The 25,621-nt window shown below is 40.0% G+C and overlaps 2 protein-coding genes across 4 annotated transcripts in view; one reads left to right on the top strand and one right to left on the bottom strand.

The window, feature by feature from the left end:
* Positions 1-24,984, top strand: part of samd1a (sterile alpha motif domain containing 1a) — a 26,832-nt gene extending 1,848 nt beyond the window's left edge. Inside the window, exons 2-7 of the mRNA XM_062049858.1 lie at positions 15,501-15,849; positions 15,915-16,018; positions 16,104-16,161; positions 18,650-18,734; positions 18,797-18,911; positions 24,349-24,984. Coding sequence (XP_061905842.1) covers positions 15,501-15,849; positions 15,915-16,018; positions 16,104-16,161; positions 18,650-18,734; positions 18,797-18,911; positions 24,349-24,495 — 858 coding nt within the window. The 3' untranslated portion in view covers positions 24,496-24,984. The remainder of the gene's footprint in view (positions 1-15,500; positions 15,850-15,914; positions 16,019-16,103; positions 16,162-18,649; positions 18,735-18,796; positions 18,912-24,348) is intronic.
* The window catches only part of tecra (trans-2,3-enoyl-CoA reductase a), a 30,540-nt gene continuing 20,709 nt past the window's right edge, over positions 15,791-25,621 (bottom strand). For 2 of the 3 annotated variants that reach the window (XM_062049859.1, XM_062049862.1), the window contains 4 exons: positions 24,575-25,523; positions 24,342-24,502; positions 18,654-18,966; positions 15,791-18,594 (listed from right to left, as the gene is read on the bottom strand). In XM_062049859.1, coding sequence (XP_061905843.1) covers positions 25,350-25,523 — 174 coding nt within the window. In that variant the 3' untranslated portion in view covers positions 15,791-18,594; positions 18,654-18,966; positions 24,342-24,502; positions 24,575-25,349. The remainder of the gene's footprint in view (positions 18,595-18,653; positions 18,967-24,341; positions 24,503-24,574; positions 25,524-25,621) is intronic. The other variant, XM_062049861.1, reaches the window with a different exon arrangement.

Genomic DNA, 25,621 nt, shown 5'->3' with positions numbered 1-25,621 from the left:
GATTGCAACTTTTATTAGTAGATGGTGGAGCTAAGGATAGTATTTGAATATTGTTGTGCACCACTTTGGAAACATTTTTGTTGTTTAAATGTGCTATATAAATAAGTGGATTGGATTTATTTTGACAGGGCGCATCGGAAACGTACGTTTATTTCCACCTGTAATTTACCAACGTGGTTAAAAAGTCCTAAACCGCCACCTGTGCCGTTTTAAAACGTGTCCCTGTCGACACCAGCCACCATTTTGAGCACAAAAAGGGCCGACAAACTCTGCGTTAAGGTGGGGAGTGGGGCGTGGGGGGGGCACGTCAAGCTGGCGCTCGAAGTGCGCGTCGAACCCGGAAGTGGGGAGAACGTCACGGTCAACGCGAGCGCTTTTTCTTTGTGGGTTTTATTTTTGACAGGGCGCACCGGAAACGCGCGTGTATTTCCACCTTCATTTTACCAACGTGGTTAAAAAGTATGTGAATATTGTCTGTCTATTGTGATGAGGTGGCGACTTGTCCAGGGTGTACCCCGCCGATGTTATCGGCCGATAAATGCTTTAAAAATGTAATATCGGAAATTATCAGTATCGTTTTTTTTATTATCGGTATCGGGTTTTTTTTGTTTTTTTTTTAAATCCACATAAAAAACACAAGATACACTTTACAATTAGTGCACCAAGCCAAAAAACCTCCCTCCCCCATTTACACTCATTCACACAAAAGGGTTGTTTCTTTCTGTTATTAATATTCCGGTTTCTACATTATATATCAATATATATCAATACAGTCTGCAAGGGATACAGTCCGTAAGCACACATGATTGTGCGTGCTGCTGCTCCACTAATAGTACTAACCTTTAACACTTAATTTGACTCATTTTCATTAATTAATAGTTTCTATGTAACTGTTTTTATTTTGTTTTACTTTCTTTTTTATTCAAGAAAATGTTTTTAATGTATTTATCTTTATTTATTTATTTAAAAAAAAGGACCTTATCTTCACCATACTTTGTTGTCCAAATTAGGCATAATAATGTGTTAATTCCACGACTGCATATATCGGTATCGGTTGATGTTGGTATCGGTAATTAAGAGTTGGACAATATCGGATATCGGCAAAAATCCATTATCAGACATCCCCATTAAAAAGTCTAAACACCACCTGTGCCGTTTTAAAACGTGTCCCTCTCGACGCGAGCCACCATTTTGAGCACAAAAAGGGCCTCCAAACTCTGCGTTAAGGTGGGGGTGGACGGGGCAAGTCAAGCTGGCGCTCGAAGTGCGCATCGAAACCGGAAGTAGGGTGAATGTCATGGTCACCGTCAACGCGAGCGCACTTCTTTGTGGGTTTTATTTTGACAGCGTACCGGAAACGCACGTCTATTTCCAACCTCTATTCAACCAACGTGGTTAAAAAGTCCTAAACGCCACCTGTGCTGTTTCAAAACGTGTCCCTGTCGACGCGAGCACCAAAAGGGGCCGTTTAACAAACACCCAACTCGTTTGTTCGGTTGTAAGGTGGAGGGGGAGGGGGGGTGAAGCTGGCGCTCGAAGTGTGCGTCGAACCCGGAAGTGGGGTGAACGTCACGGTCATCGTCAACGCGAGCGCGTTTCTTTTTGCGGGTTTTATTTTGACAAGGCGTACCGGAAACGCATGTTTACTTCCACCTATTTTACCAACGTGGTTAAAAGTGGTAAACATCGAGTGTTTGACGATAAATGTGAGCGGGATACATGTTTTGCAATATTAAAGAGACACTTCCGTGAAAATTTGAGAAAAATATGCCATCACTTTATACGTTTTGTCGCGTTCAACCGAACATGTCACCACATGTATTTTGTCGAGGGATGCACGTTCGGTGACGCTCCGCACGGGGGGGGGGGGGGGTCGAGCTGCTCAGCCGGTCACGTCTCGCCCGTGTCGGGGTGGTGGGGAGTGGGAGTGGGAGTGGGAGTGGGAGTCCCGCACACCACTTTCTAGTGGATGAGCCATGGTGGACGTAGTTAGTTGCACGGGAGAAGAAAGTGAAGTAACGGCCTGCGTCGCCGCTGCTAGCTAGTGCGCATGTGCGATGTGGGTTAAGCTGCGATCAAATCGTTTGTTGTTTTTTTGAGGCAAAAAAAAAATCTAATCACTTTGTCCGACCCTGCCGGGAAATCGTGCTTGTGCAAAGTGAAAGTGTAGCTGCAAAGTCGGGGGTTTTGTGGGTTTTTTTCCCTCCTGCAGCCGCGCCTCGCCTCGCCGACAAGAAGACGCACAATGGCGACAGTCCGCAACTGCATGCGCACTTGGTAGAGAATTGTAGCAAAACAAAGAAAACTCCTCCCCTCGGCCCTTTCCGGCCTGGCTGCCCGCGCCACATCAACGACCGCGCGGCGGTTGAAGGCTGAGAGCCGCGGCTTGTTCGTTCAGGCGTGGGTGGTGAAAGTTGTGTGATGGCCATCGGAGCGGGAGGAGGAGCCGGGCGCGCACCTCGTGGACACGCAGTCTGTGACGAGACGTCCTGGCCAAAAAAAATAAAAGGCACGCCATGGTTCTTCTCTTATCTCCCGAAAACTACTTCGGCCCCTCGCCTTTTTTGTTGAGATCATGTTTTACCAGCCTCAAAATGCGTCAAGCATGTTTTAACGCAGTGTTTTTTCCTTTTTTTTTTTTTTGAGCCAATGCACTTTTTTTCGTTGAAAAAAATCCGGCAGAAATAATTCAAAAATGAAACTCAGCAGACAATAAAAACTCGCAATTGTTGGATATGACTTCAAAGGCCGATTGATGATTGATTGATTGAGACTTTTATTAGTAGGTTGCACAGTGAAGTACATATTCCGTACAATTGACCACTAAATGGTAACACCCCAATAAGTTTTTCAACATACAACATAAGGTAGCAAAAAACATTTCAATAATGAATAAAACAAAACACGTCCTGGGCCAAAAATCACTTCATATTCTCTACTGCTCACTAGTGTTACCATATCTGACTTATTGTGCAGAAATATGGGGAAATAACTACAAATGTGCGCTACATCGTTAACCATGTTACAAAAAAGATCAGTTATAATAATACATAATGTTGGATATAGAGAACATACAAACACTTTATTTATTAAGTCAAAAATATTAAAGTTTGGTGATTTGGTAAAATTGCAAACAGCTAAAATGATGTACAAAGCAATCTATAACCTGCTAGCAAAGAATGTACAACATTTCTTCTCAACTAAAGAGGAGAAATATAACCTTAGAGGATAAAATAATTTAAAACATTTATATGCACGTACAACACTTAAAACTTTTAGCATAACAGTATGTGGAATTAAATTATGGAATGGATTAAGTAAAGAAGTTAAAAATTGTACTGACATGATCCAGTTTAAGAGGTTGTTTAAATTAATAGTGCTTACAAAGTACAAAGAAGAAGAATTATGAGAAAAACTTCAACCTTATTGAAAATATTCTTCATCTCAGTATGTTAATAATGACTGAATTAATAATTACATATTACAAACTGTTGTATATACTAATTCATAGAAGTTATTTTATTATATAAAAAGGTCAGTAAATGATTTTATATAATTGTAAATGCTTTGAAGTGGGAAAGGGGTAGGATTAAATAAGCTTTGCTTCTTCCTACTCCTTTTCGGGCATGATGTAAATGAAATGATATGAAATTGTGTGATGTATTATGATGTAAATGTGTTCATGTTCCAAATAAACTAAAAGAAAGAAGAAAGAAAGAAAGAAAAGAACTTGTTTAAGTCGGTGTCCACTTAAATTGATTCATGATACAGATATATACTATCATATATACTATCATCATAATACAGTCATCACACAAGATAATCACATTGAATTATCTACATTATTTACAATCAGGGGTGTGGAGGGGGGGTGGGGTATGGACATCAAGTGGTGGACATAGAGAGAGAGAGAGAGAGAGAGAGAGAGAGAGAGAGAGAGAGAGAGAGAGAGAGAGAGAGAGAGAGAGAGAGAGAGAGAGAGAGAGAGAGAGAGAGAGAGAGAGAGAGAGAGAGAGAGAGAGAGAGAGAGAGAGAGAGAGAGAGAGAGAGAGAGAGAGAGAGAGAGAGAGAGAGAGAGAGAGAGAGAGAGAGAGAGAGAGAGAGAGAGAGAGAGAGATCAGAAGGCATAAGAAAAAGTATCTGCATTTGATTGTTTACATTTGATTATTAGCAATCCGGGGAGGGTGTTAGTTTAGGGTTGTAGCTGCCTGGAGGTGAACTTTTATTGCGGTTTGAAGGAGGATAGAGATGCCCTTTCTTTTACACCTGTTGGGAGCGCATTCCACATTGATGTGGCATAGAAAGAGAATGAGTTAAGACCTTTGTTAGTTCGGAATCTGGGTTTAACGTGGTTAGTGGAGCTCCCCCTGGTGTTGTGGTTATGGCGGTCATTTACGTTAAGGAAGTAGTTTGACATGTACTTCGGTATCAGGGAGGTGTAGCGGATTTTATAGACTAGGCTCAGTGCAAGTTGTTTAACTCTGTCCTCCACCTTGAGCCAGCCCACTTTAGAGAAGTGGGTAGGAGTGAAATAAATTTTTTTTATTCAAACGGGAATAGCAGATCCATTCTATGTGTCATACTTGATCATTTCGCGATATTGCCATATTTTTGCTGAAAGGATTTAGTAGAGAAAACCGATGATAAAGTTCGCAACTTTTGCTCGCTGATTTAAAAAAAAGCCTTGCCTGTACCGGAAGTAGCGTGACGTCACTAGCGGTAGTGCTGCTCACAATTCCCCGTTGTTTACAATGGAGCGAGAGATATTAGGAGCGAGAAAGTGACGATTATCCCATTAATTTGAGCGAGGATGAAAGATTTGTGGATGAGGAACGTTAGAGTGACAGACTAGAATGCAGTTCTAGAGATATCTTTTTTCGCTCTGACCGTAACTTAGGTACAGGCTGGCTCATTGGAATCCACACTCTCTCCTTTTTCTATTGTGGATCACGGATTTGTATTTTAAACCACCTCGGATACTATATCCTCTTGAAAATGAGAGTCGAGAAGGCAAAATGGACATTAACAGTGACTTTTATCTCCACGACCATACATCGACGAAGCTCTTTAGCATGAGCTAACGATATAGCATCTGTCTCAAATGCAGATAGAAACAAAATAAATAAATCCCTGACTGGAAGGATAGACAGAAGATCAACAATACTATCAGGAGACACCGAACCAAACACTGGACATGTAAATACACGGTTAATGCTGTGCCGCCTGTCGAAGCCTGGCAATGCTGTTGCTAACGACGCTAACCTAGCAACGGGATCTCGTCAGAGCTATGATAAAAACATTAGCGCTCCACCTACGCCAGCCAGCCCTCATCTGCTCAACACCCGTGCTCACCTGCGTTCCAGCGATCGACGATGCGGTCGGCGGCCCGGAGACGTAGGAAGTCAAGGTGAGGTCGCCGGCGCTAGCGTCTGCTATATAACAAAGTCCTCCGTGTTGTGTTGCTGCAGCCAGCCGCTAATACACCGATCCCACCTACAACGTTCTTCTTTGCAGCCTCCATTGTTCACTAAACAAATTGCAAAAGATTCACCAACACAGATGTCCACAATACTGTGGAATTTTGTCGAAGAAAACAGAGTGTCCAATAGGGTCCAAACACTTCCGTGGACCTCGCGGCGTCACGCGCATACGTCATCCTCCAAAGGCGTTTTGAACCGGAAGTTCCCCGGGAAATTTAAAATGTCACTTTATAAGTTAACCCGGCCATATTGGCATGTGTTGCAATGTTAACATTTCATCATTGATATATAAACTATCAGACTGCGTGGTCGCTAGTAGTGGCTAAGGCCTACTGAAATGCGATTTTCTTATTTAAGCGGGGATAGCAGGTCCATTCTATGTGTCATACTTGATCATTTCGCGATATTGCCATATTTTTGCTGAAAGGATTTAGTAGAGAACATCGACGATAAAGTTTTGGTCGCTGATAAAAAAAGCCTTGCCTGTACCGGAAGTAGCGTGACATCACAGGTTGTGGAGCTCCTCACATCTGCACATTGTTTACAATCATGGCCACCAGCAGCGAGAGCGATTCGGACCGAGAAAGCGACGATTACCCCATTAATTTGAGCGAGGATGAAAGATTCGTGGATGAGGAAAATGAGAGTGAAGAACTAGAGGGCAGTGGAAGAGATTCAGATAGGGAAGATGCTGTGAGAGGCGGGTGGGACCTGATATTCAGCTGGGAATGACTACAACAGTAAATAAACACAAGACATATATATACTCTATTAGCCACAACACAACCAGGCTTATATTTAATATGCCACAAATTAATCAGCATAACAAACTCCTCCCCCCTCCTGTCCATATAACCCACCAATACAACTCAAACACCCGCACAACACACTCAATCCCACAGCCCAAAGTACCGTTCACCTCCGTAAAGTTCATACAGCGCATATATTTCCCCAAAGTTACGTACGTGACATGCACATAGCGGCACGCACGTACGGGCAAGCGATCAAATGTTTGGAAGAAAGCTGCGTACTCACGGTAGCGCGTCTGCTATCCAAAGTCCTCCTGGTTGTGTTGCTGCAGCCAGCCACTAATACACCGCTTCCCACCTACAGCTTTCTTCTTTGCAGTCTTCATTGTTCATTAAACAAATTGCAAAAGATTCACCAACACAGATGTCCAGAATACTGTGGAATTTTGCGATGAAAACAGACGACTTAATAGCTGGCCACAATGCTGTCCCCAATATGTCCGCACAATCCGTGACGTCACGCGCAAACGTCATCATACCGAGACGTTTTCAGCAGGATATTTCGCGGGAAATTTAAAATTGCACTTTACTAATCTAACCCGGCCGTATTGGCATGTGTTGCAATGTTAAGATTTCATCATTGATAAATAAACTATTAAAATTTTCCTGAGGGAACTCTCCTGAAGGAATAAATAAAGTACTATCTATCTATCTATCTATCTATCTATCTATCTATCTATCTATCTATCTATCTATCTATCTATCTATCTATCTATCTATCTATCTATCTATCTATCTATCTATCTATCTATCTATCTATCTATCTATCTATCTATCTATCTATCTATCTATCTATCAGACTGCGTGGTCGCTAGTAGTGGCTTTCAGTAGGCCGTTGAAGCATAACCAATAGGGGTGTGGGAAAAAATTGATTCAAATTCGAATCGCGATTCTCACGTTGTCCGATTCAGAATCAGTTCTCATTTTTTTAAAATCGATTTTTTTGTATTTTTTTTATTTATTTCATTTTTTAAATGAATCAATCCAACAAAACAATACACAGCAATACCACAACAATGCAATCCAATTCCAAAAGCAAACTCGAGCCAGCAACACTCAGAAGTGCAATAAACAGCAATTGAGAGGAGACACAAACACAACACACAACAAACCAAAAGTAGTGAAACAAAAAATGAATATTATCAACAACAGTATCAATATTAGTTACAATTTCAACATAGCAGTGATTAAAAATCCCTCATTGACATTATCATTAGACATTTATAAAAAAAAAGAACAATAGTGTCACAGTGGCTTACACTTGCATCGCATCTCATAAGCTTGACAACACACTGTGTCCAATATTTTCTCAAAGATAAAATAAGTCATATTTTTGGTTCATTTAATAGTTAAAACAATTTTACATTATTGCAATCAGTTGATAAAACATTGTCCTTTACAATGATAAAATATACTACTCTGCTTGCATGTCAGCAGACTGGGGTAGATCCTGCTGAAATCTATGTATTCCATGAATAGACAATCCTTTTGAATCTGGAAAATATCGTTTTTGAATCGAGAATCATGTTGAATCGAAAAAAATCGATATTGAATCGAATCGTGACCCCAAGAATCGATATTGAATCGAATCGTGGGACCCCCAAAGATTCGCAGCCCTAATAACCAAGCATGCATCAATATAGCTCTTGTCTCAAAGTAGGTGTACTGTCACCACCTGTCACATCACACCCTGACTTATTTGGACTTTTTTTGCTGTTTTCCTGTGTGTAGTGTTTTACTTCTTGTCTTGCACTCCTTTTTCGTGGCTTTTCCTGTTTTGTTGGTATTTTCCTGTAGCAGTTTCATGTCTTCCTTGACCCGATATTCCCCACACCTGCTTTGTTTTAGCAATCAAGAATACTTAAGTTGTTGCTATCCTTCTTTGTGTGGACATTGATTGTCATGTCATGTTCGAATGTACATTGTCTTTGCGCCACAGTAAGTCTTTGCTGTCGTCCAGCATTCTGTTTTTGTTTACTTTGTAGCCAGTTCAGTTTTAGTTTAGTTCTGCATAGCCTTCCCTAAGCTTCAATGCCTTTTCTTAGGGGCACTCACCTTTTGTTTATTTTTAATTTAAGCATTAAATACCTTTTTACCTGCACACTGCCTCCAGCTGTCGTCTGCTAATTGTGATCACGACAAACCACGACCTGTTCCCGACATCTACAAAGCAATTAGCTAACACCTGCCACTTACTGATATTGAGGAGAATAACACGGTTACTCTGCCGAGCTCTAAACAGCACCGACACTCGACAACGGCACATTATTTGCGGATTGTAATTACTGGTTTGCAAAAAGATTTTTAACCCAAATAGGTGAAACTACATAATCTCCCACGGCACACCGGACTGTATTTCAGGGCACACCAGTGTGCCGCGGCACAGTGGTTGAAAAAATGAAGACACGTTCAGTCAGTCTGCTGCGACAAAAACAAAGAAAAAAAAACGGCCACAGTTCACTAGAAGTCCAAACAATGCTGAGAAAAAGAAAGTTTATACATAAACAATTCATAAATAATGCAGAAGTGTGACATGATCTGATCTTCTAGTGATGTGTTCCATAAAATAAATCAGAACCAGTAAGTGTTTGGCCAAGAACCAAAAAAATATATGTAAAAAAATTAATCATTTCACAGTGGTAATAAAAATTATATAAATATACGGTGCATAAACATGGTATGTGTCTGCAATGTAACTAAGATTGATCTTTGCTATGCTTTTTTTTTGTTAGCGACCACATGCTTGGGGGCCCACCGTCTTCCACATTCACGAGTACGTCTCTTTGTTCCGTACTAGCAAATGAGAGCAGAAACAAAACAGCAAGGCAGATATGCGACAGATAACACAATAAAACCAGTGTCGTTAAATTAAAATGACAGTCTGTTAAAAAATCCCCCTCAGAAAATGCATAAATGTGCCAATCGATGGGCCACCGATCAATATCAGCCCATTTCCCTGAAAAATAAGTGATTAATGCCGTTTTATGGCGACAAGTGCATTGCTAGCATTGAAGTATGTGTAATAATCACCTTCATTACAGAAAATAAACATAACTTCTTAAGTAGGGCCGGGCTGATGAAACCATATCAATATATGTTGCGATAGACGCGCAATCGATATCAATAAAAAAATGCCTAAAATGTTGGGTGTTTGGTTGCGCCATCTTGCTGTCTGGCTGTTGATTCTCTTCATGGGGTGAGAAAAGGAACTAAAGATGAGTGCTCCAGAGAGCAAATAAATTGGAAAAGTTACCTCGATGTTATGGCAACCATTAGGAGCTAAAGTGAAACACCAAATGATTCCTGGGCGTGGCGCACGCTGCTGCTCACTGCTCCCCTCACCTTCCAGAGGGTGAACATGAGGATGGGTCAAATGCAAATGCTACTTTCACCACACCCACTGTGTGTGTGACCATCATTGGAACTTTAACTTTAACTGGCTGGACCGTATAAATGAAGTGTACTTTAAAATAATGTTTTAATGAAATGATATTTCAATAATAATTACTGCATAACATAAATGAATGTAATGATTTAAAAAAAAAAAAAAAAGTTTTTTTCTGTCTATTCAATTGAATATAAGTTGAAAAGGATTTGCACTTTTTTTTTTTCATTGAAAAAATCCTGAGGCACACCACATAAAAAAATGAAACCCAGCAGCCGATATTGACAGTAAAAAGTTGTTGTCACAATTGTTGGATATGACTTTAAAGCATAACCAAGCATGCATCACTATAGCTCTTGTCTCAAAGTAGGTGTACTGTCACCACCTGTCACATCACACCCTGACTTATTTGGACTTTTTTGCTGTTTTCCTGTGTGTAGTGTTTTACTTCTTGTCTTGCGCTCCTATTTTGGTGGCTTTTCCTGTTTTGTTGGTATTTTCCTGTAGCAGTTTCATGTCTTCCTTGACCTGATATTCTCCACACCTTCTTTGTTTTCGCAATCAATACTATTTAAGTTGTGTGGACGCTATCCTTCTTTGTGTGGACATTGTTGATTGTCATGTCATGTACGGATGTACTTTGTGGACGCCGTCTGCTCCACACGCTGTAAGTCTTTGCTGTCGTCCAGCATTTTGTTTTTGTTTACTTTGCAGCCCGTTCAGTTTTAGTTTCGTTTTTGCATAGCCATCCCTAAGCTTCAATGCCTTTTCTTAGCGGCCCTCGCCTTTTGTTTATTTTTGGTTTAAGCATTAGATACCTTTTTACCTGCACCCTGCCTCCCGCATATTGTGATCACGACAAACCATGTTTCCGACATCTACAAAGCAATTAGCTACCTGCTGCCACCTACTGATATGGAACTTAGACAAACTTTAATGATCCACAAGGGAAATTGTATTGAAAAGAGTATTACACGGTTACTCTGCCGAGCTCTAGACCGCACCGACACCCAACAACAACACATTATTTGCGGATTGTAATTACTGGTTTGCAAAAAATATTTTTAACCCAATTTGGTGAAATGACAATCTCCCACGGCACACCGTGGTTGAAAAACACTGATATACAGTGCAGGAAGCTAGCATGGTAAATTACAGCATAGATCAGGGGTGTCCAAACTTTTTCCACTGAGGGCCGCACACTGAAAAATCAAAGCAAACGGGGGCCATATATTTTAAAAACCAATACAATATATGTATAAAAAATATACATTTAGGCCTCCACTCAGGCTTGATCACGGGGACCCCAAAGGGTTTTGGTCAAAAAAATACTAAAAATGTGTCATTATTCAGTATTATTATTATTATTATTATTATTATTATTATTATTCAAGTTTTAAATCTCTAGATCAGGGGTCACCAACGCGGTGCCCGCGGGCACCAGGTAGCCCGTAAGGACCAGATGAGTAGCCTGCCGGCCTGTTCTAAAAATAGCTCAAATAGCAGCACTTACCAGTGAGCTGCCTCTATTTTTTAAATTGTATTTATTTACTAGCAAGCTGGTCTCGCTTTGCCCAACATTTCTAATTCTAAGAGAGACAAAACTCAAATAGATTTTGAAAATCCAAGAAAATATTTTAAAGACTTGGTCTTCACTTGTTTAAATAAATTCATTAATTTTTTTTACTTTGCTTCTTATAACTTTCAGAAAGACAATTTTAGAGAAAAAATACAACCTTAAAAATGATTTTAGGATTTTTAAAGACATATACCTTTTTACCTTTCAAATTCCTTCCTCTTCTTTCCTGACAATTTAAATCAATTTTCAAGTAAATGTATTTTTTTTATTGTAAAGAATAATAAATAAATTTTAATTTAATTCTTCATTTTAGCTTCTGTTTTTTCGACGAAGAATATTTGTGAAATATTTCTTCAAACTTATTATGATTAAAATTCAAAAAAATTATTCTGGCAAATGTAGAAAATCTGTAGAATCAAATTTAAATCTTATTTCAAAGTCTTTTGAATTTCTTTTAAAATTTTTGTTCTGGAAAATCTAGAAAAAATAATGATTTGTCTTTGTTAGAAATATAGCTTGGTCCAATTTGTTATATATTCTAACAAAGTGTAGATTGGATTTTAACCTATTTAATCAACATTCTAAAATTGTCTTAATCAGGAAAAATTACTAATGATGTTCCATAAATTCTTTTTTTAAGTTTTTCTCTTCTTTTTTTCGGTTGAATTTTGAATTTTAAAGAGTCGAAATTGAAGATAAACTATGTTTCAAAATTTAATTGTCATTTTGTTCGTGTTTTCTCCTCTTTTAAACCGTTCAATTAAGTGTAAATATCATTAATTATTAATAATAACATAGAGTTAAAGGTAAATTGAGCAAATTGGCTATTTCTGGCAATTTATTGAAGTGTGTATCAAACTGGTAGCCCTTCGCATTAATCAGTACCCAAGAAGTAGCTCTTGGTTTCAAAAAGGTTGGTGACACCTGCTCTAGATCAACATTAGGTCTATCTGTCAATATAACGTTTTTAAAGATTTAAGTTGTATGCTCTTGTTGTCAAAGAAAACCATGTTTTTTTATGGAAAAAACACAAAATATGCAATATTTTCACCCGATAAAATTTTTAAGTGGAATATTTGAGATTATATAATAATTGGAGCCTTAAAAAGGTCAATAACACCATTGATTTTAATTCATTATTATTTTTTGAGCAATGACACTTAAAAACAAATCATACAAAAATTATTGGGGATCCAAAAGGGTCCTACTCATTAAAGTGTTACAAAATAAATTATACATTTTTTAAAACTGTTTACATTTAACTAGGGCTGCAACTAACGATTAATTTGACAATCGACTAATCTGTCGATTATTACTTCGATTAATCGATTAATAATCGGATAATAGAGACAAACTCCATTTCTATCCTTTCCAGTATTTTATTGAAAAAAAACAGCATACTGGCACCATGTTGTGGACATTGGGGGTGCAGCATACACCAACAATAACACAGAAATGTAACTCATCAGAACTGAATCAGATATTGTACACGTTTCTGTTGTGAATAATAAAAGATTCATTTTAGGCTGCCTCTGAATAATAGCATGAAATATTCCAGCACCTTCATAACGTTTAGTTATACTAAAGCGTCACTCAAATCTAAATAGATTTATATAGCTTTATCGGCCCGGCTACATTGATCCATTATGAAACCAACCTGAGATATTTCTGTCCGTTACGTTTATTTCCAAATTGGTAACCGTGCGTTTTCTCTCTCAAAACGCAGTCAAATGTGCCGGAGACACATTATCAGCCCCGCGTTGCAACAAAGGCATAACTTAACGTTACTCACAAAAAAGTTGAACTCATGAATGCTTGTTGCCACTATGGACTTAAAAAGTTACGTACTGTGGGCTCCAACATGTTTCGTCTTCAGGTGCTCCTGAAGCAATGTTGTACTTCCGTGCCATTTTGCAGGAAACGCTCTTCTTTGAAGTCTTTAAAGTAAAGTGTTCCCACACTTTTGACGACTTAGGTCGTACACTTTTCTCCATTGAAGCAATAACCTCGAGATGTTTCTCCGCTAAACTATCGGTCGTGTTTTCCTGCGCCATTTTTCGAAATTTTCCAGCAAAGGAGACGCCGTGGTCACGTGAGCTGCACATGACACATCATTGGCTAGCTTACGCCACCTCATGAGACGTAGCCTCACCGCCGCCCTGGCGCTGTTTTGTACTGTTTTTGTACTTATTTTGATTATTGTTTCTCAGCTGTTTGTAAATGTTGCAGTTTATAAATAAAGGTGTATAAAACAAAAAAAACAAACAAAAAAAATAACCAAAAAAAAAACAAAAAAAAAAGCCACCGCGCATGCGCATAGCATAGTTTCAACGAATCGATGACTAAATTAATCGCCAACTATTTTGGTAATTGATTTAATCGATTAGTTGTTGCAGCCCTACATTTAACACAATAGTCTTGAGATCAACTTCAGATCTATCTGTCAACTATAAGTTTTATTGTTGTTTGTTTTTTGTTTGTTCGTTTTAGGCCCTTCTTTTAGAAAAAACAGCTCAGTTTTTTTATATGGCAAACACAAAATATGCAACATTTGCCCCAAAAAATATCTCAAAGTGGAATATTTAATGTGATGTAATTGGAGCCTTGAATAGGTCAATAATTCATAATGACATTGATTTTGATTGATTATTCTTTTTTAAAGGCCTACTGAAAGCCACTACTAGCGACCACGCAGTCTGATAGTTTATATATCAATGATGAAATCTTAACATTGCAACACATGCCAATACGGCCGGGTTAACTTATAAAGTGACATTTTAAAATTCCCGGGAAATATCCGGCTGAAACATCGCTGTATGATGACGTATGCGCGTGACGAAGTCCGAGTAACGGAAGTTATGGTACCCCGTAGAATCCTATACAAAAAGCTCTGTTTTCATTTCATAATTCCACAGTATTCTGGACATCTTTTGCAATTTTTTTAATGAACAATGAAGGCTGCAAAGAAGACAGTTGTAGGTGGGATCGGTGTATTAGCAGCGGACTACAGCAACACAACCAGGAGGACTTTGTTGGAGCACTAGCCGCGCTAGCCGCGCTAGCCGCCGACCTCACCTTGACTTCCTACGTCTCCGGGCCGCCAAACGCATCGGGTGAAGTCCTTCGTCCTTCTGCCGATCGCTGGAACGCAGGTGAGCACGGGTGTTGATGAGCAAATGAGGGCTGGCTGGCGTAGGTGGAGAGCTAATGTTTTTAGCATAGCTCTGTGCAGTCCGGTTGCTAAGTTAGCTTCAATGGCGTCGTTAGCACAGCATTGTTAACCTTCGCCAGCCTGGAAAGCATTAACCGTGTATTTACATGTCCACAGTTTAATAGTATTGTTGATTTTCTATCTATACTTCCAGTCAGGGGTTTATTTCTTTTGTTTCTATGTGCAGTTAAAGCAAGATGCTATCACGTTAGCTCGTGGCTAAAGCATTTCGCCGATGTATTGTCGTGGAGATAAAAGGCACTGAATGTCCATTTCGCGTTCTCGACTCTCATTTCCAAGAGGATATAGTATCCCAGGTGGTTTAAAATACAAATCTGTGATCTACAATAGAAAAAGGAGAGAGTGTGGAATCCAATGAGCCAGCTTGTACCTAAGTTACGGTCAGAGAGAAAAAAGATACGTCCATCGCTGCCTCTCAAGTCCTTCACTGTAACGTTCCTCATCTACGAATCTTTCATCCTCGCTCAAATTAATGGGGTAATCATCACTTTCTCGGTCAGAATCTCTCTCGCTCCATTGTAAACAACGGGGAATTGTGAGGAATACTAGCTCCTGTGACGTCACGCTACTTCCGCTACAGGCAAGGCTTTTTTTTTATCAGCGAGCAAAAGTTGCGAACTTTATCGTCGATTTTCTCTACTAAATCCTTTCAGCAAAAATATGGCAATATCGCGAAATGATCAAGTATGACACATAGAATGGATCTGCTATTCCCGTTTAAATAAAAAAAAATCATTTCAGTAGGCCTTTGAAGAAAGAAACAGCCTGCATGGCAGCTTTGTGTGATTAGAGGAAACATTGCAACATGTTCTTGTTACATTTCACCTGTTTGCTCTTTTATACCACTTTTTATGTTTTTCATTTTTTTCAACCGTATGTTTAAAATGTGCCGTGGGGCCGTTAAAAAATGGCCCTCGGGCCGCACTTTGGACACCCCTGGCATAGATACTGCACACTGCCCCCTAGTGGCCACGAGCAGAATGGCACATGATGACGTCATGTTTGTCTCCTGCAGGCTGACATCTCCATGGCGATGGACACAGACAGTAATGCGGATGAGGAAGGGGGAGACGAGAGCCGGGACAGACACTACGGACCCTCCCCGGGCCCTGCGTGCCAAGTCACGGCCACGCAGGTGGGGGGGGTGCGAGCGGCCTCCGCCCCCTGCTCTCCGTCTGGCCCTCGGCCCGGTCCCGGCGGCCCCCCGGGCTCGGGCCTGGACTGCGTGTTTTTCCAGAGTGCTGGTACAAGGCCCAGCTCCTTGCCCCCCTCCAGCCCCCGGACCCTCCCGCACAATGAATGGTCTTATGGTGCCGCTGGCGGCCCCGTGGAGCGCCAGGACCCCGGCGTGCAGACCCACAAAGGTACTGACGGACTAGAAATGATTTTCTCTCCTACGGGATCCATTCCAATGTCTACTTGTCAGCAGTAGTCCACCATGTGGTGCTGAAGGAGCACGTGCAGAAAGAAGACAAGAAGGAGGACGGCAGTCCTCTCTCAGACCAGCTGGTCCCGGACTACGCAGCACAACTGGTAAAGACCCTCAGCCTTTCCACCTCCTCATTGTCTCCTCATTCCCTACTTCCTCATTCCCTACTTCCTCATGTACTCCCTGCAGGAGAGGAGCGCAGATGTGTCCGAGGGACGCGCCCAGGTTTTGTCATCTTCAGATGACTGTGAGTCAACACCTTTTACCTCTTCAAAACTGCAAAGGAGTTCTTGGAATGTACACAAATGTTACACATAACAACTCAAATGCTAATAGATCACTATAGAGGATCTTTGACAGGAGTTTTTTTGCAGTTGGTCCTTAAATACACCTGCACACTTCCCAGTCTCGTCATATAGAAGATCTTTGTCTAGCATGTTTGTTATTAAGTCCTTAAAACAGTCGCATACTCCTGTCACATAGATGATCTTTGTTTAGCATGTTTGTAATAAGTCCTTAAAACAGTCACATACTCCTGTCACATAGATGATCTTTGTGTAGGATTTTTGTAACAAGTCCTTAAAAGAGTCGCATACTCCTGTCACATAGATGATCTTTGTCTAGGATGTTTGTAATAAGTCCTTAAAACAGTTGCATACTCCTGCCACATAGATGATCTTTGTCTAGGATGTTTGTAATAAGTCCTTAAAACAGTTCCATACTCCTGTCACATAGATGATCTTTGTTTAGCATGTTTGTAATACGTCCTTAAAACAGTCACATAGATGATCTTTGTCTAGCATGTTTGTAATACGTCCTTAAAACAGTTGCATACTCCTGTCACATAGATGATCTTTGCCTAGCATGTTTTTAATACGTCCTTAAAACAGTTGCATACTCCTGTCACATAGATGATCTTTGCCTAGCATGTTTGTAATACGTCCTTAAAACAGTTGCATACTCCTGTCACATAGATTATCTTTGTTTAGCATGTTTGTAATACGTCCTTAAAACAGTTGCATACTCCTGTCACATAGATGATCTTTGTCTAGGATTTTTGTAACAAGTCCTTAAAAGAGTCGCATACTCCTGTCACATAGATGATCTTTGTCTAGGATTTTTGTAAGAAGTCCTTAAAACAGTCGCATACTCCTGTCCCATAGATTATCTTTGTTTAGCATGTTTGTAACAAGTCCTTAAAACAGTCGCATACTCCTGTCACATAGATGATCTTTGTCTAGCATGTTTGTAATACGTCCTTGAAACAGTCGCATACTCCTGTCACATAGATGATCTTTGTTTAGCATGTTTGTAATAAGTCCTTAAAACAGTCACATACTCCTGTCACATAGATTATCTTTCTCTAGCATTTTTGTAACAATTTCTTAAAACAGTTGCATACTCCTGTCACATAGATGATCTTTGTCTAGGATTTTTGTAACAAGTCCTTCAAACAGTCGCATACTCCTGTCACATAGATGATCTTTGTTTAGCATGTTTGTAATACGTCCTTAAAACAGTCACATACTCCTGTCACATAGATGATCTTTGTTTAGCATGTTTGTAATACATCCTTAAAACAGTCGCATACTCCTGTCACATAGATGATCTTTGTCTAGAATGTTTGTGACAAGTCCTTAAAAGAGTCGCATACTCCTGTCACATAGATGATCTTTGTCTAGCATGTTTGTAACAAGTCCTTAAAAGAGTCGCATACTCCTGTCACATAGATGATCTTTGTCTAGGATTTTTGTAAACAGTCGCATACTCCTGTCACATAGATGATCTTTGTCTAGGATTTTTGTAATAAGTCCTTAAAAGAGTCGCATACACCGGTCACATATATGATCTTTGTCTAACATTTTCAACAAGTCCTTAAAACAGTCGCTTACGCCTGTCACATAGATGATCTTTTGTGTAGCATTTTTGCAACAAGTCCTTAAAACAGTTGCATACTCCTGTCGAATAGATGATCTTTTACTGTTTTTTTTCCCAAGTAGCTTAGTAAAAATAGTAAACGATTTCTGTCATATAGAGGATCTTTGACAGGAGTTTTTTTTGCAGTTGGTCCTTAAAAACAGTAGCACTCTCCTGTCACATAGAGGATCTTTGACTAGAGTTTTTACCGAAGGTCCTTAAAAACAGCAGAGCAGTCCTGTCATAATGGAAAACCTTTGACGAGCTATTTTGCAGTTGGTCCTTAAAACAGCAGCTCTCTCCTGTCACATAGAAGATCTTTGACTAGCATTTTCAAAGTAGGTCCTTAAAAACAGTTGCACATTCCTGTCACATTGAGGATCTTTGACTAGAGTTTTTACGGTCGGTCCCTAAAAAGAGGGGACCAATATTTCAGACGTGATTATTAAACTAATCTTCCCAAACATTATATCCTTAGATTGAGTGTAAATCTGGTGAAAATGGCGATACTGTCACAGAGTGAAAGGAAGTCCCCGTGGACGTGATATATCATGAGAGTGGGAGTGTGAAATCTTTCTTCTTGTAGGTTGAAGATGAGCACATTTGAAGCAAAAAGTGTGCTTGGTAATTGATGGCACTATTCATTGTCGTTATCTAAGAAAAGCACGTAAAAGATGTGACTTGTCAGCGTTTACGAGCCTGGTCACATGACAGAAAACCTTCGCTCACAGGAGAACATCTCATCATGGGGGATCTTGTACTCCTAAACACATTGTGACCTGTTATTGGTGTGTGGAGTAACAGTGTGTGTTGAACAGGCACCTTGAAGAAGAACGCAGAGACACTGTCCTCCTTCCCACAGGCCAACAACGTCCTGGTGAATGGTGATCAAAGCCAAGACGTGTGAGTGTCCCGTCGTCACAAATGAGATGCTTTCTTGTCTTGTAATACACGTCTCCTGGCAGCTCGGTGAAGAAGGAGAAGATGAGTCAGAACTTGCTGCAGTGGAGCGTGGCAGACGTGGTCACTTACTTCTCTGAGGCTGGCTTTCCAGAGCAGGCACTGGCCTTCAGGATGCAGGTTGGTGCTTGATGCGGCTTTTATTGTGTCCTTATTGACATGTTGGCCCAGATTACTGCATTATGTACAGTGTTGGGTTAGTTACTGAAAACCAGTAACTAGTTACAGTTACTAGTTACTTTATTTCAAAAGTAACTCAGTTACTAACTCAGTTGCTTACACCAAAAAGTAATGCGTTACTGTGAAAAGTAACTATTTAGTTACTTATATATGTATATACACTACTGTTCAAAAGTTTGGGGTCACCCAAACAATTTAGTGGAATAGCCTTCATTTCTAAGAACAAGAATAGACTGTGGAGTTTCAGATGAAAGTTGTCTTTTTCTGGCCATTTTGAGCGTTTAATTGAGCCCACAAATGTGATGCTCCAGAAACTCAATCTGCTCAAAGGAAGGTCAGTTTTGTAGCTTCTGTAACGAGCTGAAGTGTTTTCAGATGTGTGAACATGATTGCACAAGGGTTTTCTAATCATCAATTAGCCTTCTGAGCCAATGAGCAAACACATTGTACCATTAGAACACTGGAGTGATAGTTTCTGGAAATGGGCCTCTATACACCTATGTAGATATTGCACCAAAAAGCAGACATTTGCAGCTAGAATAGTCATTTACCACATTAACAATGTATAGAGTGTATTTCTTTCAAGTTAAGACTAGTTTAAAGTTATCTTCATTGAAAAATACAGTGCTTTTCCTTCAAAAATAAGGACATTTCAATGTGACCCCAAACTTTTGAACGGTAGTGTATATATACATATATATATATCTTTTTTTTAAGGCCCCTTTAATGCCCTTTTAGCCTTCATTTCAGTACTGTTATTGCACTGGAGAATAATACAATGTGTTGATCAACTTGACATGCATTTGCATCACTGAACTCTGCTAAGCAATGTGCTCTACATACAACACACAAACAATGTGCTCTACATACAACACACAAACAATGTGCTCTACATACAACACACAAACAATGTGCTCTACATACAACACACAAACAATGTGCTCTACATACAACACACAAAGACTAAGATATGTTTCAAAGGGCCAATTTGTTTCAGGCCAGAACAAATTGACAAAACTATTTGAAATAGCTGCAACGTAACATACATAAGTAACAAACAGCATAATAACAACATAGCTGTAAAGCAAGGAAGGCACACACTACATACACAAAGCCTAACCAGGCGTTTTTTTCTCTCAAGGAATTCTGAAATAAAATCATGTCTGAAACCCAGAACACTCTACACATTTCCCCAGTTTTAGTTTAGAGAAAAGGAAAGATTGGCCTGGCCCACTAGCATCCCTCTTTATGTTTGTGAACTTTATAGTCTATACATTTAGAGTGATGTGATAATCAAACACTCTAGAAGTCTAGAATGAAAGAGTATATAAGAGAATTGACAGTGTGTGTACCTTCAGTGCGCAGTGCCTCGTTAAAATCCAGCCGCTGTTGCTTAGGAGGTGAAGTGTGTCTCTCTTTACTAGCTTCGTCGAAGCATGTTGCTTTTGTGGCTGTTTCAGCAGATTTGAATTGCTAGGATAGGATCTTTGATCCAAGACACAACTTACATTTAGCTAAAATGTTATTTTCTTTGTGGTCGACAAAAGAAAAGTAGTGAGAATATCTCCATGTTAAGAAACTCGGCTTCGCCATGACGTCTTGTTAGTAAACACAGACACGGCCCCTCCCACACACACATACAGCGTGCGGCGCGCCTCTTCCGCAGCGCTCCAATAAAACACACTCAGATCTTCTCAGTTTCTAGCCGATACTACATAAAAAATAACGCAGTAACGCATCATGTAGTAACGGTAACTGAGTTACAGAATATAAAAAATAACGCGTTAGATTACTATTTACTGCCTAAAGTAACAAAGTAACGCATTAGTCCTAACACTGATTATGTAATTACTACACATTAAGGGTCTAATGATTCATCCAATACATTGAATTATATTCCTAAAATGTAACTTTTTCGGACTATTAGACGCACTTAAAATATTTTCATAAAAATCATTGGTGCTCCATCTAACTGGTGCACCCTGTGTATGTAAATGAAATGCAAAATAGTGCTCGCAAAACGGTGATGAGTGTTGATAAATCACATTGCGCCTGCTAAATAATTATACTTGCATCTTCTCCTCCCACTATAGTTTGTTTTGATGATCAGCATATATTTTGCATGATAATAAAGATGGCTAGGCAAAATGGATTGCACGCCTTATTCTGCTCACTTACCGGACGCAATCCACTTTGCACAAGTTTAGTACAAACCCCGTTTCCATATGAGTTGGGAAATTGTGTTAGATGTAAATATAAACGGAATACAATGATTTGCAAATCCTTTTCAAGCCATATTCAGTTGAATATGCTACAAAGACAACATATTTGATGTTCAATCTGATAAACATTTTTTTTGGTGCAAATAATCATTAACTTTAGGATTTGATGCCAGCAACACGTGACAAAGAAGTTGGGAAAGGTGGCAATAAATACTGATAAAGTTGAGGAATGCTCATCAAACACTTATTTGGAACATCCCACAGGTGTGCAGGCTAATTGGGAACAGGTGGGTGCCATGATTGGGTATAAAAACAGCTTCCCAAAAAATGCTCAGTCATTCACAAGAAAGGATGGGGCGAGGTACACCACTTTGTCCACAACTGCGTGAGCAAATAGTCAAACAGTTTAAGAACAACGTTTCTCAAAAGTGCAATTGCAAGAAATTTAGGGATTTCAACATCCGTAATATCATCAAAAGGTTCAGAGAATCTGGAGAAATCACTCCACGTAAGCGGCATGGCCGGAAACCAACATTGAATGACCGTGACCTTCCATCCCTCAGACGGCACTGTATCAAAAACCCACATCAATCTCTAAAGGATATCACCACATGGGCTCAGAAACCCACTGTCAGTAAATACAGTTGGTCGCTACATCTGTAAGTGCAAGTTAAAGCTTTCCTATGCAAGGCGAAAGCCATTTATCAACAACACCCAGAAACGCAGCCGGCTTCTCTGGGCCCGAGATCATCTAAGATGGACTCATGCAAAGTGGAAAAGTGTTCTGTGGTCTGACGAGTCCACATTTCAAATTGTTTTTGGAAATATTCGACATCGTGTCATTCGGACCAAAGGGGAAGCGAACCATCCAGACTGTTATCGACGCAAAGTTGAAAAGCCAGCATGTGTGATGGTATGGGGGTGCATTAGTGCCCAAAGCATGGGTAACTTACACATCTGTGAAGGCACCATTAATGCTGAAAGCAGGCACGTGCAAAAATAGGGCCCTATGGGTGCTCGAGCCACTGCCCTTTTTTGCCTCGTCTTAAAAAGTGCCCTCTGCCTGTGTGTGTTGTTTTTTTGTTTTTTCCTTTAAACAACATTAATAAATTCCTGTCAGAGATGTAAAAAAAAAACAGCGGTACAAAAACTCCACGTCTTCTTGTAATACCGGGTTGTTTGAGCCTGCCGCTTCCGCCAGAGAGAGAGAGAGAGTGCGAGTGCGAGTGAGTGAGTAAGTAAGTGAGAGGAGAGAGAGCCAACTGCGCCCCTGAGACGTGACAGTGGAGCAACTTGAACCTGTGAGTTATGTTATGGTCTAGTCGCCGTCCACTTATTCAGCATCTAATATGGGTAATATTGCAGAAAAACGCTGTATTATTCTATTATTCAATGTGTCAGCTTCTGTTTTTGCCGGACGTCGGAGCACGGCGCATCAATTGAGCACGGCACATCAAGTCCGCACAGAGCAGAGCGGGTCGTGCGGGACAGGAAGTAGTGAACAAAATAAAACACCGGGTTAATTTTCAAAATAAAATGCACTGTGTTTACGGCGGATCACATTTTTCTCACAGTAGAGTTTTAGATATAAAATTTATTGTGACTTTGCTATTACTGTGTGGGTTAACAAAATAATAATAATGATAATAATAAGAATAATAATAATGATAATAATAATAATTATTATTATTATTATTATTATTATTATTAATAATAATAATAATTTCAGCATTCTGGGGATATAAGATGTAGGTTATCTGTTAGGAATATTACCATCTGTATTTAAACTTCATTCATGTTGATTATGCCTGCAGCACAATGCCAAAAAAAGAAAGGATACAGCCCTACTGGCCCCTGGTCCATATTTTTGGCTCTGTATTGCGTTTCAGTTGTTTAGTCTGAGCATTAAGGGGGAAAGACCATAAGTTACAACTTGATGGTGTTTTCATCAAGTTAAGGGAAGAAGGACAGATTTTCACATTGAAGTTTTTTCCATTTGGGTATTTATTTTTGTATTTTTTTTCAAAGTTCATGTTGCACTGTTCAATGTTCAATATTAAAGTGCTTATCTTTAACAATAAATAGCCTAATAATAAACCAGTGTTTTGTTGCTTTTCATGTCTTCCAAGCCTATGATAATGTGAATTAACTCATTAGGACCATCATTTGTTGACACAAAAGAAATGGCAATCACTTTTACCTACAAAGGACACACAGCTAAGTAGTTAGCTTCCTATTAGCAAACTTAATTTTACATTAATTTCCATATTGTGTAAAGGACCAAAAAAAAAATTCCTGCCCTTTTCTGACTTTGAGCCCCTGCCCCTCTATAATCATGTGCACGTCCCGGCCTGAAAGGTACATACAGGTTTTGGAACAACATATGCTGCCATCTAAGTGCCGTCTTTATCATGGACGCCCCTGCTTATTTCAGCAAGACAATGCCAAGCCACATTCAGCACGTGTTACAACAGCGTGGCTTCGTAAAAAAAGAGTGCGGGTACTTTCCTGGCCCGCCTGCAGTCCAGATCTGTCTCCCATCGAAAATGTGTGGCGCATAATAAAGCGTAAAATACGACAGCGGAGACTCCGGACTGTTGAACGACTGAAGCTCTACATAAAACAAGAATGGGAAAGAATTCCACTTTCAAAGCTTCAACAGTTAGTTTCCTCAGTTCCCAATCGTTTATTGAGTGTTGTTAAAAGGAAAGGCCATGTAACACAGTGGTGAACATGCCCTTTCCCAACTACTTTGGCACGTGTTGCAGCCATGAAATTCTAAGTTAATTATTATTTGCAAAAAAATAAAATAAAGTTAGAGTTTGAACATCAAATATGTTGTCTTTGTAGTGCATTCAATTGAATATGGGTTGAAAAGGATTTGCAAATCATTGTATTCCGTTTATATTTACATCTAACACAATTTCCCAACTCATATGGAAACGGGGTTTGTAAGTCTTTTAATTTTTTGTGGCTCCAGAAAGATTACTTTTTTTGTATTTTTGGTCCAATATGGCTCTTTAAACATTTTTGGGTTGCCGACCCCTGTGTTAGACAAATGAAACCACTCCCCCTGCGTCTGAATGAAATGTTACAGTCCTGTGAAGCAAGACGTGATGTTGTTTACAAGATGTGTGTTTCTCCCTACCCGACAGGAGATAGACGGCAAGTCTTTGCTCCTCATGCAGCGCAGCGACGTGCTGACAGGCCTGTCCATCCGCCTCGGCCCTGCACTCAAAATCTACGAGCGCCACATCAAGGTTCTCCAGAGGACCCACTTCCTGGAGTGTGAGGACCTTTAAGGCGGTCCTGGATAACACACCAGACAATATACGGATGAAGAGGGGAGAATAGTGTGTGACTTTAAGACGTTCATCCTACCTCTCATGAGCCTCATTCCACCCTCGCGCAAAGGAGGAGCGCTGGCCCTTTAAGAAGAGCCACACTCTGCATCTTGAAGCCATGGGCGTGCACCTTGTGGACTTCCTTTCTTCCTTTATTCCTCACTGACCGCGAAGTGCTGCACTTTGGACTCAAATCAGAACCTTCTTCCAACTCATCCGAGATGGCACCTTCCCAAAAAGACGCAGGTAAAACCCGAGTTCCTGCAGTAGCTGCTAACACTTCCTTGTTTTGTACTTACCTGTTTAATAATACAACAGATGCAATATTTGTTAGCATTCATGTTTTTGTGTTTTGTGTCCTCCAAAGAAGACACTTGAAGTATGTAACATTCCATAGGCTGAAGTTCACTTAAAGCAGTCCTTCAAAAATAAAAGCCTTCATTCAGCCTTAGTTGGTACAATCATTTAAAATGTTTCATCACAGATGTCTGTAAGCAAACTATGGCTCACATCGGTACAGAAATAAATCAAAAGAACTTAAAAATACTGTACTAAAAACATGTGACTTCCTTTCCCCCCCCCCCCCAAAGTTTAGTTGGAAACTTGGTTCTGGACCCCAAAAATGAGCACAGCGTGTGCTTGATGACCACGGTCACACATGGGTCTGCTGCGAAAATCTAAATAGAAGACAATTACCTTTTTCTTTTTTTCTTTTTTAAATGCATCTTCTTGTCAACAACAGTCAATTAAGACTTTAAACCAGCCCAAGTCTGCTTCGAGCTTGGACTGGAGGGAGCAGGGTGGTCCCTGCCCTAAAGGATGAAGGGCAGTATTGAGGAGCGCAGGGTGGGATAATCCTTAAACTCCTTCAAGTAGCCGCGGTGTTTCCCTCGAGCCCACACGCTCATCTGGACCAAGGCCACCACAGTGAAGAGAGCCACGGGGACACATTGCGTCATCACGCTGAAGCCTATCCACGAGCCCAGCTGTGTGCGCACACACAATCACACACACACACACACATGTTATCATTTGGAATGGGGACCACGTTTTTGATCATCATTTGTGGGGACCAGCCTTTCTA

This window comes from Entelurus aequoreus, linkage group LG06, assembly GCF_033978785.1.
Source record: "Entelurus aequoreus isolate RoL-2023_Sb linkage group LG06, RoL_Eaeq_v1.1, whole genome shotgun sequence".
Classification (NCBI taxonomy): Eukaryota; Metazoa; Chordata; class Actinopteri; order Syngnathiformes; family Syngnathidae; genus Entelurus; species Entelurus aequoreus.
Note: the sequence above shows the minus strand (reverse complement) of the source record. Positions and strands in the feature narration are given on the sequence as shown.